The sequence below is a fragment of the Dendrobium catenatum genome, unplaced genomic scaffold (assembly GCF_001605985.2).
Source record: "Dendrobium catenatum unplaced genomic scaffold, ASM160598v2 fragScaff_scaffold_860, whole genome shotgun sequence".
In the NCBI taxonomy this organism is placed as follows: Eukaryota; Viridiplantae; Streptophyta; class Magnoliopsida; order Asparagales; family Orchidaceae; genus Dendrobium; species Dendrobium catenatum.
The window spans coordinates 611,904-625,418 of record NW_021319322.1 but is presented as its reverse complement, the minus strand read 5'-3'; the positions used below and the strand labels follow the sequence as shown (position 1 = coordinate 625,418).

Here is a 13,515-nt window from a genome sequence, read left to right as displayed (position 1 = left end):
CTTATTGAATTTATCATTGATGCAATGGTAACTAATACATGAGATGTAATGCCAAAAATTCTCCAACACAAGGAAAAATACAACAAGGTTATCTTATAGTTCACAAACCACCACACTTGAATATATTATTACTACTTGTTTAAACTTTCAATACTTCATTAGCATGCACATTATTAAAATTTTGATGACTATAACTTTGTGTTATCTTTTTTAGCTATTTAAAGACTATCATTATCCTTCTTTAATACGACTATTATCACCTATCTCATGATGCCCCCTCAAAACTTTCATATTTTCTAGATAATAAATGTTTTAATCTCATAAAATTTTACTTATATATTTTTCATAAAATAATATCTATTTAAAATTTTACCTTCCATTTTATCATGATGATATTATGTTTATTGAAGCCAAGTTCATGAGTGCAAAGCATTTATCTAAATAAGATAAAATGTTTCATGACAATTGGTTAAAAAGAAGAATAGTCTTTGTTCGAACTTATGAATTTGAATGATATATCTATAAAGCAAAAAAAAAAAAAAAAAAAGGATGAGGGAAATGGGCTATGCGGAAGAAAACCAAAAAAAAAAAAAAAAAAAAGGATGAGGTAAATGGGCTATGCGGAAGTAAACCAATAAAACGACCTAAAGATTAAAAAAAAAATTCAAAATATTAAAAAAAGAATTAAAAAAATTAATTGAACCATGAAGTCCACCTGAAAAAGGAAGAGCCGAGGAAAGTCCAGTTCCTGTTTCCTATCTGCTTTCTTTTGCTTGTCCGCCACCAAATCTAGAGCCGATAGAAGCCGCACGTTGCCGGATTGCTACCGAAGGTAATCGATTTACATCTTCTGGAGTTTATTTTCTTCTTCTGTCACCCTATTTTATTTTTCAGTCGTATGTTTTCAATTTGATTGGAAGCAAGGTCATCTTTCCACTTTGAGTTCATGTGATTGGGTTCTATCCATGATTCTTGGTTTTCTTGATGCTCCACTGAATTTGTATCGTAGGTTTCGATCCTGAGGGATTTCTGGTTTTCTTGCGGGGGTAGGGAATCTCTTTTTTTCTTCCTTTCTGCCTTGTTGATGCTATCCATTGAGGGATCTGTTTTTTCTGAGCTTGATGAGGTTAGAAAATAGAGTTTTTAATTGTTTTTTTTTTTGATGGATTGATTAACGTTTTTTATTGGGTTTTGACCCGATTTTGGCGAGTATCTGCTTTTTTTAGTCTCCCAGGAAATCAATCTTGGCTTCATTTTGCAAGGTTTCTCCTTGGGATGAAATTTGCATAGATCTTCCGTTTGTGTGATATGCAGTTTCAGCTGTGTTTCGAGTTTTCTTAGACTTCCCATTATATTACTAATTTTGTTGTGTTCTTGGCACTCCATCTGCAGAGGTTGAACAAGAGTTGAAATAAGAAGATTGGAAATGGCTGATGATCTGGTCACCCGATATTGGTGTTACATGTGTCGGCAAAGAGTGAACCCAGTCATGGAGGTGGAACCTAAATGCCCCTTCTGTGACAGTGGGTTTGTGGAAGAAATGGATGGAAGGGAAGTACCTGAAACTGAAGACGTGGGATCTGAGAGAGTCCTTTCTCCATGGGCTTCTATCCTACTAGGGATGATGGCTAATCCTTCTCGTCGTCGCCGTAGCAGGAGGATTTCGAGGATTGAAGAGAATGATGACTCTGATCTGGACCGTGAGCTGGAATCCACTGCACGGAGACGGGGTAGGGAGTTAGAGGAAGAAGAAAGAAGGATGGGTAGGGAAGAGGAGGAGAATGAGTCGGATACTGAGCGTGAATTGGACTCCATTGTACGAAGGAGAAGGCGGAGTACAGCCATACTTCAATTGCTTCATAGCCTTCGCGAAGATTTTAGGTCGGATTCTAATGATGTAGAGAGGGAAAGGGAAAGAGAACGGGATAGACATAGTCTGATCCTAATTAATACTTTTAATCAGGCTATTGTTCTCCAAGGATTCGTTGATTCAGATCAAAACCAAAACCAAGACTCAAATAGTGCTGCTTTTGGTGCCTCCATTGGAGATTACTTCATTGGATCAGGACTGGATTTACTGTTGCAACATCTAGCAGAAAATGATCCAAACCGCTATGGCACTCCACCTGCCCAGAAAGAGGCGGTGGATGCGATGCCTACTGTAAAAATTGAGGAGGATATAATCTGTCCAGTCTGTTTAGAGGACTTTAAAATCGGAATGGAAGCTAGGGAAATGCCATGTAAACATTCTTTTCATTCTGGATGCATTTTACCATGGCTGGAACTCCATAGTTCTTGCCCTGTATGTAGATTTCAGTTGCCTGCAGATGAAACTAAGAATTCAAGCGGGACAGCTGATGGCAGTAGATCAGGGGGGAGTGGTAGGGATGGTGGTGTTGGAGGGAGGAGGAATAGATCAAGGGCTTCGACCTTGTGGCCATTCAATGGATTGTTTTCATTTTCAGGTTCTCAGAGTGATGGGAATCCTTCCTCAGCCTCTGCATCTTCTTCATCTACATCTGATCACAATTCCCCCGCAAATGAAAATTAAAGATGTTTCTTTAATGCCCTTATTCTACCTATCGTTATTGTATCTTACTTCGTGTACATATTGTTGTAATTCCATATATCATATTATGGAATATAAAACCAGAAAGCCTTTTTTTCTTCAGTTTTTCTAAACTTGCAGACTTATTCGTGTTTGGAGGTGCTAGGTTTTAATGTTGTGACTTATCTCATGCATTTCCACTTATCTTTATAATGGGTCTGTTGGTTTACAGAACTTAGAAGTTTTGCTTGGTTGATAATATATGAAAGAAACATGTATTTTACTTAATGATCTACTGACATTTAATTGTTTACTTCACTGGGACTAATGTAGTTTTTCTTGCCCTGGACTTTGCAGACAAATTTGGAGGATGCTTACGCCAAATAAGTTTAGTTCTGAGCAATGAAGAGGTAAATAAGAATATTATCAGCAGGGAAGGTAAGTATAAAGATTATCAGTTCTTTGACTTAGGGTTGAACAGTTCATGCTGTCTAAATTGCTATTTTACTTGAAAGCATCATTACATTACATTCTTGCGTTTCTGTGCAACTAATATTACTAGCTGCTAAATTTTATACCTTATGCTCAGTATATTGTTAGATCCTTCTTAAGCTATAGATAGTGTGCCCTTCAAGTTGTTCTTTTTTTTCCATATGTATAATGCCTGAATATTAATTATTTGAAAAAAATATATTTTTATTTCTTAGCAAAGTACAAAAAATATAGGCATATTTAAAACTTTGATATCATAAAATATTTTTTTTTATTACATTCCCATATTTTTTGAAAGATATTACTTTTCAAGTTTTGCTTTGACATATTGAGAGCACATCAAATATAAATTAATTTTGTATATTTTTAAGCTTTCCCTCTTGTATCTGGTCAATACAATTTCATAATTCACACAATCATAAACTTTATTTAATACTTGCTAATGTTATGTGTACTTCACTATTTGGACTTTGAAATTGTCAAAAGTTAAATTAAGATTTTGTTTGGGACGACTTTCTTATTGCTTCTTAAAACAGTTTTTTTTAGTACGGAAATAAAATTTGATCACCTTGTGCTCTTGCTTAAATTTTATTTCAAGCTTCTTTTTCTAATACCTTGTTGCTCCTCCACTTTGACATATTGAGAGCATATCAATTGACAAATTTCTCCAATGACAAGGAGTGAAGGGCTGCCCATTTTGGAAGAATTGAAAAGGGTAAGGTTACTGTTTGTCTCTTTTATTTGAAGAGCATGTTTGCTTCACATGTCATTGTACATAGCAATTATTCTTCAATGCAACACAAAGCTCATTTAGACCCAATGAGCCTAGAAGCCATGTTGACCCTCATACCAAAAATGCGCGAAAAGAGAGAAATTTGGCTACTCAAGTGACGGTTGGCAGATGCGATACGTCAATTAAAGGGTCAAACGACCTTTAATCGCCAAATGGATTGCGCCGTTGCTATTAGAGCGTCGAATTTGCCTAAGAGGGAGCCCCTCACAGTCAAAAAGTACGGAAAATGTCAAAATTGATGTCCAACACCTGAAGTTGACACGTGACGCTATCCAAATGACGTCTGATCGCAAAACGGACTTCGCCGTTGGGTTCAGAATGTTTGCATCACCCAATATTGACTTTAAATTTGTTCAATGAAAATCATGCGAGGAAATCGTCTCACATCTAGAGGCATAATTCACATATTTTGAAAAATACATGCGCAAATCGAGGGATCAACATGCAAAATTCGAGGCATAAAAGTTTTTGATTTTTTTCTATAATTTTAAAAACAATAATATATTATTATTATTATGATGATTATTATAAAAAAATCCAAACTAACCTTGCATCCCGTTGAAATCTCTGCTCAAATCCTCAAAATCCCGCAAAAAATCCCTCGGCGCTAACGACGTCTTCGCTTCTTGTATATCCCTCGTCTCGATCGCATCCCCGTTCCCCCTGTCATCATTGATAAAAGAAGAGCTAAACAGCTCTTTATTTTTTCGTTTTTTACGAAACCACAGCCAGATTCCTTCTTTCTTGCAGTTATAGGAAGATCCGATCGACTCAAATCCATACTCGTCAAGCCTTCCAACCCTCTTCACAATCCTTACCAAATACACGAAGTCAATCCTGCACTTGCGTTGAACTCCCTCAAGGTAGCTTCCTCCAAATTGACGATCACAACCACAATCAACTCTCAAACCAGGCGCACAAACCACTGCCTCTGACCCCAATGTGTCCCTCACTCTTCTGACCTTCAAGCGACCTCACCCTCTCCACCCAAGCCGAACCAGCCGGCGTCTCCCACGACCAATCTCCAACCTGCCGACTGTCCGTCAATTCCAATCGGCCACTTCTCTACTTCGATCGAATGCCCCTTTCCGATCTCTAGGTTCGATCCAATTGTTCTATTCTCACCTGACTCCTGCACTCTCATGTTGCTGTCAATCTCTTCTCTTGTTTCTGCCGAACTGCACCACAAACAAAACTATTCACTACCATAGCTGAATCAGAGCACCCGATCTCCCCTTTCTCCTACCTACCAGCAAACTAAATACCCATTCAATAAACCACCTCTGGTCCACCTACAGCTCCTCTCAAGCCGCCTCAAAAGCCCTCTATTCCCTCTACTAAAGTTGACATCCTCTCCCATCACCTGCATTACTTTCCTCTTCCCCACCAACTAAGCATCACTCCATCACAACGACAACGTTTTCTTTTTTGCTTTCCTTTATTTACTATTAACCATTTTTATTATTAGTATTTTTAACTAATATCATTAGTTAGCTTTATTATTGTCATTATTGTCAAAAAAAAAAAAAAAAAGAAAGAAAAAAAGAGAGAAAAGTGAAACAACAACTTTAAGTACCCGTATATATGCCTTCATGCATGTGGGGAAAAGACTGTTTATGTAAAATAGGTACTCCCCGAGGACTCAAATACGTCTTTCTCTAGTGTGGTGGGATTGAAGATCATGGCTGTGGTGTCTTCTGACAACTACCATACAAGCTTTTCTCTTGCATGGTGGGAATGCTTAACTATCGAAATTTCTCCTAAATGGGGGATACGTCGGGAGGTTGCCAAAATTCTGACTGAAACACATAGTACTTAAACAAATAACAGGGTACCTGGATTTAAACAAAATGTAGTGAACTTGATTTCAGCAAAATCCATAAGGAACATAGCTTAAATTGAACAACATGGAATTAGACTTCAATGAACACCTAAAATAAAAATATAACTTGCAAAAGAGCAAAAATCAAGCAAGAATAAGCAAACAAATGATTCAACATGACTCCAAGCAATGAAATTAAGGGGATGCATAATTTGCTTGCAAACAGATGTACAACATCTCTAAATAATATTGTAAATTGCATACAAATGATGATAGTTGAGGTGTAATGCTCACATCAGTCACAAAATAATTACAGTAATCCCTGCAAGCAATAACAATAGATGTTTTGCAAGGATGACAGGTCCTCTATGAACGCAGATATACACACAATGTATCATCTACAGATAGAGAGAACATATTTGCAATGCATACAAACGCCTACATGCCATTGCAAGAAATCCGTCATCTATATGATACATTATATACAAGTAAGTACAGGAAGAGCCACAATGAAAGCAAGCACCTGTAGACAATGATAGTTGATATGAAAGGAATGTGGTAATATATCTACCAACATATACAGGACGCTTACGATGAACACAATAGCACGTTCATGAGCAAAGTATGAAAAAGATGCAACAAACAAATCAATCTCCCTACAATATTGACTTGTAAATAAGTGAATCATCCCATGTGAACATTGAAAATTAATAGAGAATGAATGCAGTGACTCACTAGCCAATATGGGTGAATAGGTTAGTGATGGATGTAGGTCATTGATAGTCAACAACAATATGCAAATGAACACACTAGCTTATATGGAAAGGATAATGGTAGATACGTTGAGGGTATGGCGGCTACCCTACAAACATATTAAAGGAGATTGCAACAAAAGCAATGACATGCTCATGAATAAAACATGGAAGATATACAATGACTATAACAAGTTCCTTATAATCAGCACCAATTTGCAAGAAAACATATCAAACCTCTGCAAGCCATGGTGATCAGCATGAAATGATTGCAAAGATGTCCTCACAATCAACGTCAATTGAATATCTAACAAACACTAATCCCCTGTAAGAAAAAATGATTGATTTGCAACAAACGCAAGCACCTACAAATTACTGTAGAAGACCCGTCACACTATATATCATCTACAAGTCAATGTATGAGACCCATCAACGCAAAATATCTCTTTTGCAAAAAGTAGCAAACAATTCATAGTGTAGCATTACACCGTCGGATCCACAACATTTGTACAAGCCGACAAAAGGTGTCCACAGGCTCCTAAATAGAACATCATGCATCCTTCATCATTTGCATAATTTATCATGTTTGAATATTGCAAAACCCACCCTCCCTTATTCATTGAAACATGCATTAAGAACATGCATACACATTTCATAAATATTTTGGAATGCATGTAAAGTATACACATATTGCAACATACAAAATATCATGCAAATATATAATGCACTATAATTATGCATTAAGCCACTGCACTACATACCAACATATCATGCATACATGATTAAGCAACATGCAAATGCAAAATACTAACATACATGCATATATGTAAGTACACAATTATATACACGAGTATGTTAACAGACAAATATGTCATGTACATCTGCTGCACTGCATACACATAGCTACTACATAAACACATTTTGCAAATGCATTCAAAATTATATAACCGTATGGGCTCGGACAAGCGTGATATATGCACATACGTGATGTCTGAGGATGCTACACAGATCAATTAATGAATTTAAATTCGAGTCCGATCCTTTTATGTGAATAGATATGAGTCGAAACGGCTCAAACAATCAAACAAATGTACGGTCGTGGCACCTATCAATACATTTATTTTATACGTTCATATTAGGCCTTCAAGATCTATTACAAGAAAAATTTACTAATAAATTCCTAAAGCTGATGAAGAACTTAATCCACTATTGGGAAGTAGACATAGTTGACAAGGTTTGACCAATAAAATGAAATTACCTAAAAACTCCAATAATGACCGTGTTGACAGAAAATCTCAACCGGAGAGGACCCCAAACATTCTAAATGCCTGCAAATTCTCATAAAATATATTCAATTGACTTTAATGTATTCACAAACATCGCCAATATTTAAAATTGAAATAAAACACCTAAAATACTTAAAATAAAAATTCATCCATTCTTCGCAATAGTTTATCGAGGTGGACAAATATGAAAATTACTTCAGCTTATAAAGAACAAATGTCTGGTTGAGAATATCACTACGATTCATTTTGAAACCATCTCTTGCCAGTAATGACGTGACACGTGTCCTTTAACTGGTGGTTTTGCCGCCAAATGATATTACAGGTAAACGGTTATAATTGGGACTCTCTGATCGAGCTGTATTGACACCAAATGGTACCATTAAATTACGATTATGGTCAGAGCCTGTATGTTCCCCAACGACGCTAAATCTTTGAGTAATGAATCTATAGGATATGATCGATAGAGCACAAAGCCCTATGTTAGCTATGGTGGATTAAGATCTATCCCCTTTGGCAAATATGCACCTCAAGTCTACAAGGTACCCTTTGACGAAGCAAACCATGACTGCTGACAAAGATCCTTCTATCAGGTTGGTTCGACTACGTCCTCTAACTAAGTAGATTAAGGGCCATGATGACTTGGGAAGACGGAACCATGGGATCTTGATCGGGTTTATCATCATTCCCCCTACCATCCATTTTAAGTGCAATGTGATGAATTTCTTATTTTAAACATTAAATTTTCAAATACCTAAACATGTTGCTACTATATACTAGGCACTATATTTGTTTGACGACTAGCCTTAATCGAAAGTTCTCTCTCGCTATCGAGAGGGGAAATTAACTATAGGGATTTGCGCCTATAGGAAACCTAAACTAAGATCATATAGTCCTCACAAAATGAGGGTGAAATCTCTTGGTAATGTCTTATTTAAAGCCCAATCTGCCTTCTAAAATTTTGCCTCGGAACCTAAACGTTAAAACTCTCCTCGACGATTTGAAAATAAAGCAAGGGGGGCTGCAGAGAGGCTGGGGCGCTAATTTTTGAACCCACAGGCCAATCTCTCAAGAGTGAGATGACTACCACTGAAACTTTGCTATAATTTGGCAGTAGAAGGTAGCTTTTCTTATCCCATGCGGGAACTCCTTTAAGCTTATCCTTTTGAAGTTGAGAATTATGGGCAGCTATCTAAGTTAACAATTGATAAACATTGCACCAATTGCTTAGTTCCCATTTGCTATTCTGATGCTTTGCGAGCTAGAGATTATGAGGATGAGAATAAAGGCAAGGGAGTGAGCCGTAGAGAGGCAAGTCATGCGGAGAGAACCTATGAATAGTAAATACTCCTTTAGCTTTCATTTGTATTGAATTTTATGCTTGTTGATTGTTTTTGGATAATAACTTCTAATTTATGTGTATTTGTGTTTAATTTGTGAATAATATTATTTGGACAAGTCCCTGCTAAGTTCTTATATCATTTGAAGCAATCTGCATGACTATTCATAGAAAATCAACGAACACATAGAGAGTTGGCCGGCAACTAAATGCGAGTCTGCAGACATATGCGAAAAGATAGTTTCGCAATTTCCTATCGTAATGTAAACTATACGTTTCGGTGGAAATATTCAAAGAAAGTATCTGACTTTTATTTCTGGTGGAAATGCTCAGGCCATTATCAGTTTTATAGTAGTTTAATGGTCTTTCTTTTGGTACAATTTGGTTGATGCTGTATTTTTGCAGTGCCGTGTGATTTAAAATCATAGTTCCCTTTTTTCGAACAGTTCATGTGTTATGAAATTGCACAGAAGGTTCAATAGCAAAGTGCTGAATGTTCTAGGCATGATTTTCATGTAATTTATAACTGTTTTTGCTAAAATTATAGAGGGAAAAAATAACTAATTGAAGCCTATTTGCTTGTTTGTAGACCTGTCAATTTCGGGTTATGGGTCGGGTTCGGGTCGAACCCGAAACTGATCTGGCACTATTCGGGTTCGGGTTGACCCGACCCGTTTTCTCAAACGGGTCGATTTTCTGGACCCGAACCCGACCTGCTTCGGGTTCGGGTCAACCCGACCCGACCCGCATACGCCGGATGCCGGACGTTGAACTGTCGGACGCCGGATGCGGAACTGTCGGCCGCCGGAAGCCGGACGTGGCGCGAAACTGCCGCGGTCCGCGGACATGGCATGGACGCGACCCGTGATGTCCTCAGGACGCGATGCGAGGCAGGCAGGCAGCCTCATGATGCAGCGGACGGGCAGGCTAGCTCTGGGCAGGCGGGCAGCCGGGAAGCGAGCAGGGTCACTCTGGGCAGATCGGCAGACATATTTGTGTGCATTCCGGGTCATTTCGAGTTGTTCCCAGGTTCCCGGGTCAACTCGAATCCGACCCGGTTTTTCAAACGGGTCGGTTTTTAGAACCCAAACCCGACTCGCTTCAGGTTCGGGTCAACCCAAATCCGAAATTTTTGGGTTGGGTTCTGGTCAGGTTTTTGGGTCGGGTCCAATATTGACAGGTCTACTTGTTTGGAATGGTTTTTTTATTTTTTTTTAAGAAAATAGTTTAATAAAACAAGACAATGAATTTGATATGTTGTTTTATTGAATTATTTTAAAAATTTAGAGAACACATGTTAGATGTTTTGTATGTTTCCAATTTAGATTTTTGGATTCTAGTAAAAAGCAAGTTTTGAAAACAGACAAAACGCTAAATCAGTAGGCCAAATGGCAGATAGTTATAAAGGAGGCAAAATAAATCTATACAGACAAAATCAAATCAGATGAAAAAACTAATATTATTTTAATATTCAATCATTTTTAATAGATTTCATTAATTTTTTTTTTAAAAATATTGTAATAATCTATTTATATTATTAATCATAATAGTAAAACATTTAAAATATAAGGTTCATAAGATTTTCTTACAAATTAAAATACTAAATTAATTGCATAAATTTAAACAGAAGTTTTATATTATTTATATTGAATTGCATGTTTTATTATGTTAATGTTTTTTTTTTTAAATTGTAAAAATATTATGTGCAAAACATTTTTTTTTTCAAGTAATAGCATTAAAAAATAAAATAAAATATAAATAATAAACATTTTGACAACTCAATAGCAGATTTGATTTTAAAAACCCCGAATCTCTAGAAATTATTAGGTGCGGAGTCCGCACGTAGAGATACGTTCAGACTCCAATAAAATGTTGACACGTGGAGTGGACCCGTGAATATTCAATTGAATTTATTTTTTATTTTATATATTTAATATGTCTGCAGAATCATGAACTAACATTTTGTAGCTCACTGTTATGAGTAGTATGATGGTTATTATCTGCCCCTTCTGCAAATGCATAGCTTTTTCTTCTTTCAGATAGCTTATTTGAATCTCTGGGCGTTCTACAATTCCTCAAAAGTTTATAAGAAAGCATCTAGAATTGCTACAAGAGGTGAAGTTTACCAACATATTCTCTTTTGGCCTTTGGGAAGTTCAATTCTATTAGCTTAAGGTTTTGTTTGGGACGACTTTCGTCTTGCTTCTTAAAGCAGCTTTCTAATTCAAAAATTAAGTTTGTTACACTAAAAAATTGTTTTATGAAGCTGTAAGAAAACTGACCCAATCGAAGCTTAAATTCTTAGAATGATATTTTGTCTAGTACGGCAAATCTTCTTTTTGCTTCATAGATAAGCTTGTTTGTGGCATAATTGGCTGCCAAGTGCTGACAATCTATAAAAAAGTTCATGCAGGCATCCTGATGCTAAAGGATGGTAGCGCTGTAAACCAAACTTGTATGGTGATTTCTGAAGCACCTGCTGCTGCATAAGAGTTGCATTTACTCCATTGGTAATCTTAGGATTTGCTTGGACGACTTTTTTACTGCTTCTTAAAACAGTTTTTTACTTCAAAAATTTTAATCTTTGTACTAAAAAAATGCTATAAATAGCCGTAATAAAGTCATCCCAAACAAAGCATTAGTTTTACCATTTTAATGTAGATAGGCTCATTAAAACATCTTTATCTTGATGTCATCCAGATTTTCATAGTAGAATTTCCAGTGAACTGAAGCCCTCACAATGGAAAAATTATTCGATGCGGAAAGCGCACTGTCTGCACAAGTACTGGGTACCTACCTATCGGTACCCAGCGGTACTGAATGCGGGTACCGCTAGGTACCCAATGCTTGTGCAAACGGTTCTTCCCGTCCGTACTCCGCACCTAATAATCTCTCCTCACAATGAAAACACGGGCGTTTCAAAATTCTACCCATTGTCTCAAATGTTATTGGTTACCTTCACTTGTTTGAAAATTCTACAAATTCAAGCCATCACAATGAATACACCACAAGCAAAACAACTAAAATAATAAGCTAAATACACCACACAACTGAACCTTTTTAAGTTAGTATATATAATGAAGCTTGTAAGTAAATAAAAGTGGAATACTCAACTTCACAAGCAAAACAACTAAATGCATTGACATCAAAGCTAAGCAAAGCAAATACAAATATACAAATGCAAAAAATATAGTGATGCTATACGTGAGAGATACTTAAACCTAAGTAATCTAATATACTTTACATAAAAGGAGCAATCAAAGCAATAATTACAAAGTTAACATACAATTCCAAGAAATTATGTAATATGTAATAAAGTCAATACACAATTATAAAGACAAATATTTTTAAGCAATTCAGCATCCAACTCGTTGGTCTTTGCGATTGTACCATTCCAATTATGGCTAAGCGTTTATTTGGGATAGTTTTTTTATCACATTATTTTTTAGATATAAAAAATAATTTCACGGGATTATTTTTTATCATTAAAAGAAAAAAGTGTTGAAAAAAATATTTTTTTACAACCAAAAGCACTATAATTTTGCAATCAATTTTATAAAATATTGCAGCAATCTTAAATAGGAGAAATTATTATGTGCGGAGTTCGGATGTAGCTTTGCATCTGGACTGCAATGAAATTGTAACACATGAATTGTATATGTGGATAATTAACATATATTTTTAAATTCTTGCGACCTGACAACTCAGCCCGGTTCAGAGATGAAAATTTTGAATTATCAGTATATAAAGAGCTGCGACTTCGATTCACTGTTCATCTTTGAACAAGCATAATCGTCATTCAGGTGCTCTGTTATCTTCTTAAGTTCATAATCTTCGAACAAGGTTAGCTTAGCATTCTCGTTCATTTTATCTTCAAAAATACACTTTTTTTTTGGCATTTTTCTCAAAATAGTTTTTAGGATTTAGCTAGCTAGGCTATCTGCTCACCAAATATAAGTTTAGAAACTTAATATTCAAAATTATCTAAAATTTTGATGATAAAGGAAGGAAATCACAAATCAATACAATATAATTTTTAACATAATGATAGAATTAAGTACCAAGAAAAGACCTTTGTATAAACTTAAATATTGCGTGAGTTATATATATATATATATATAGAAAGTAAGTTTAACGTTCTTAATTTAGATATTAATGGATAAAGTAATATAATTAAGAAAGAAAGAAAAATTCAATGCAATGCACGAAAAATTTAGAATTTTTTTAACTTAATAATATAAATATGTGCTCAATATCCTGATAAAATAAGTGCACGGTTCAAAAACATTTGTAGGCCAATTTTATTATGTATTCCTTTTTAAGACTATTGGTAAATCAAAGAAAATTACTTTGTAATGAATAATAGAAATAGAAAACACATACAGTAAGCTAATTCACCAATAGATTTTTCACTAAAAAATAATATGATTTACAAGAAAATGCCACATTTTTATGATTTTTTTTTTAAAATTTTAGGAAATTTAAA

The 13,515-nt window shown here is 35.6% G+C and overlaps 1 protein-coding gene across 7 annotated transcripts; it reads left to right on the top strand.

Moving 5' to 3' along the window:
* Positions 1-676: 676 nt before the first annotated feature.
* LOC110098673 (E3 ubiquitin-protein ligase SIRP1-like) lies at positions 677-11,705 on the top strand. 7 transcript variants are annotated; one of them, XM_028697062.1, is made up of 5 exons: positions 677-832; positions 1,393-2,465; positions 2,906-2,958; positions 11,069-11,144; positions 11,443-11,705. In XM_028697062.1, exons 2-5 carry the CDS (start codon positions 1,427-1,429, stop codon positions 11,517-11,519), a joined length of 1,245 nt encoding a protein of 414 aa, XP_028552895.1. In that variant the 5' UTR covers positions 677-832; positions 1,393-1,426; the 3' UTR covers positions 11,520-11,705. The 7 variants fall into 7 exon arrangements, 5 of the variants coding, with proteins under 5 accessions (XP_028552895.1, XP_028552897.1, XP_028552896.1 ...); XM_020825576.2 differs by lacking the exon at positions 677-832 and adding an exon at positions 938-1,126 and having other exon boundaries at positions 11,380-11,705; XR_003701553.1 differs by lacking the exon at positions 11,443-11,705 and having other exon boundaries at positions 2,906-3,755.
* The last annotated feature ends 1,810 nt before the right edge of the window (positions 11,706-13,515 follow it).

What these genes read in the sequence shown, in the direction of transcription:
- LOC110098673 (XM_020825576.2), top strand. Translation starts at nt 1,427, where the DNA reads ATGGCTGATGATCTGGTCACCCGATATTGGTGTTACATGTGTCGGCAA. An exon ending in TGGATTGTTTTCATTTTCAG is followed by an intron (nt 2,466 to 2,905) that starts GTTCTCAGAGTG and finishes TGGACTTTGCAG; the next exon opens with ACAAATTTGGAGGATGCTTA. An exon ending in TAGTTCTGAGCAATGAAGAG is followed by an intron (nt 2,959 to 11,068) that starts GTAAATAAGAAT and finishes TTCTTCTTTCAG; the next exon opens with ATAGCTTATTTGAATCTCTG.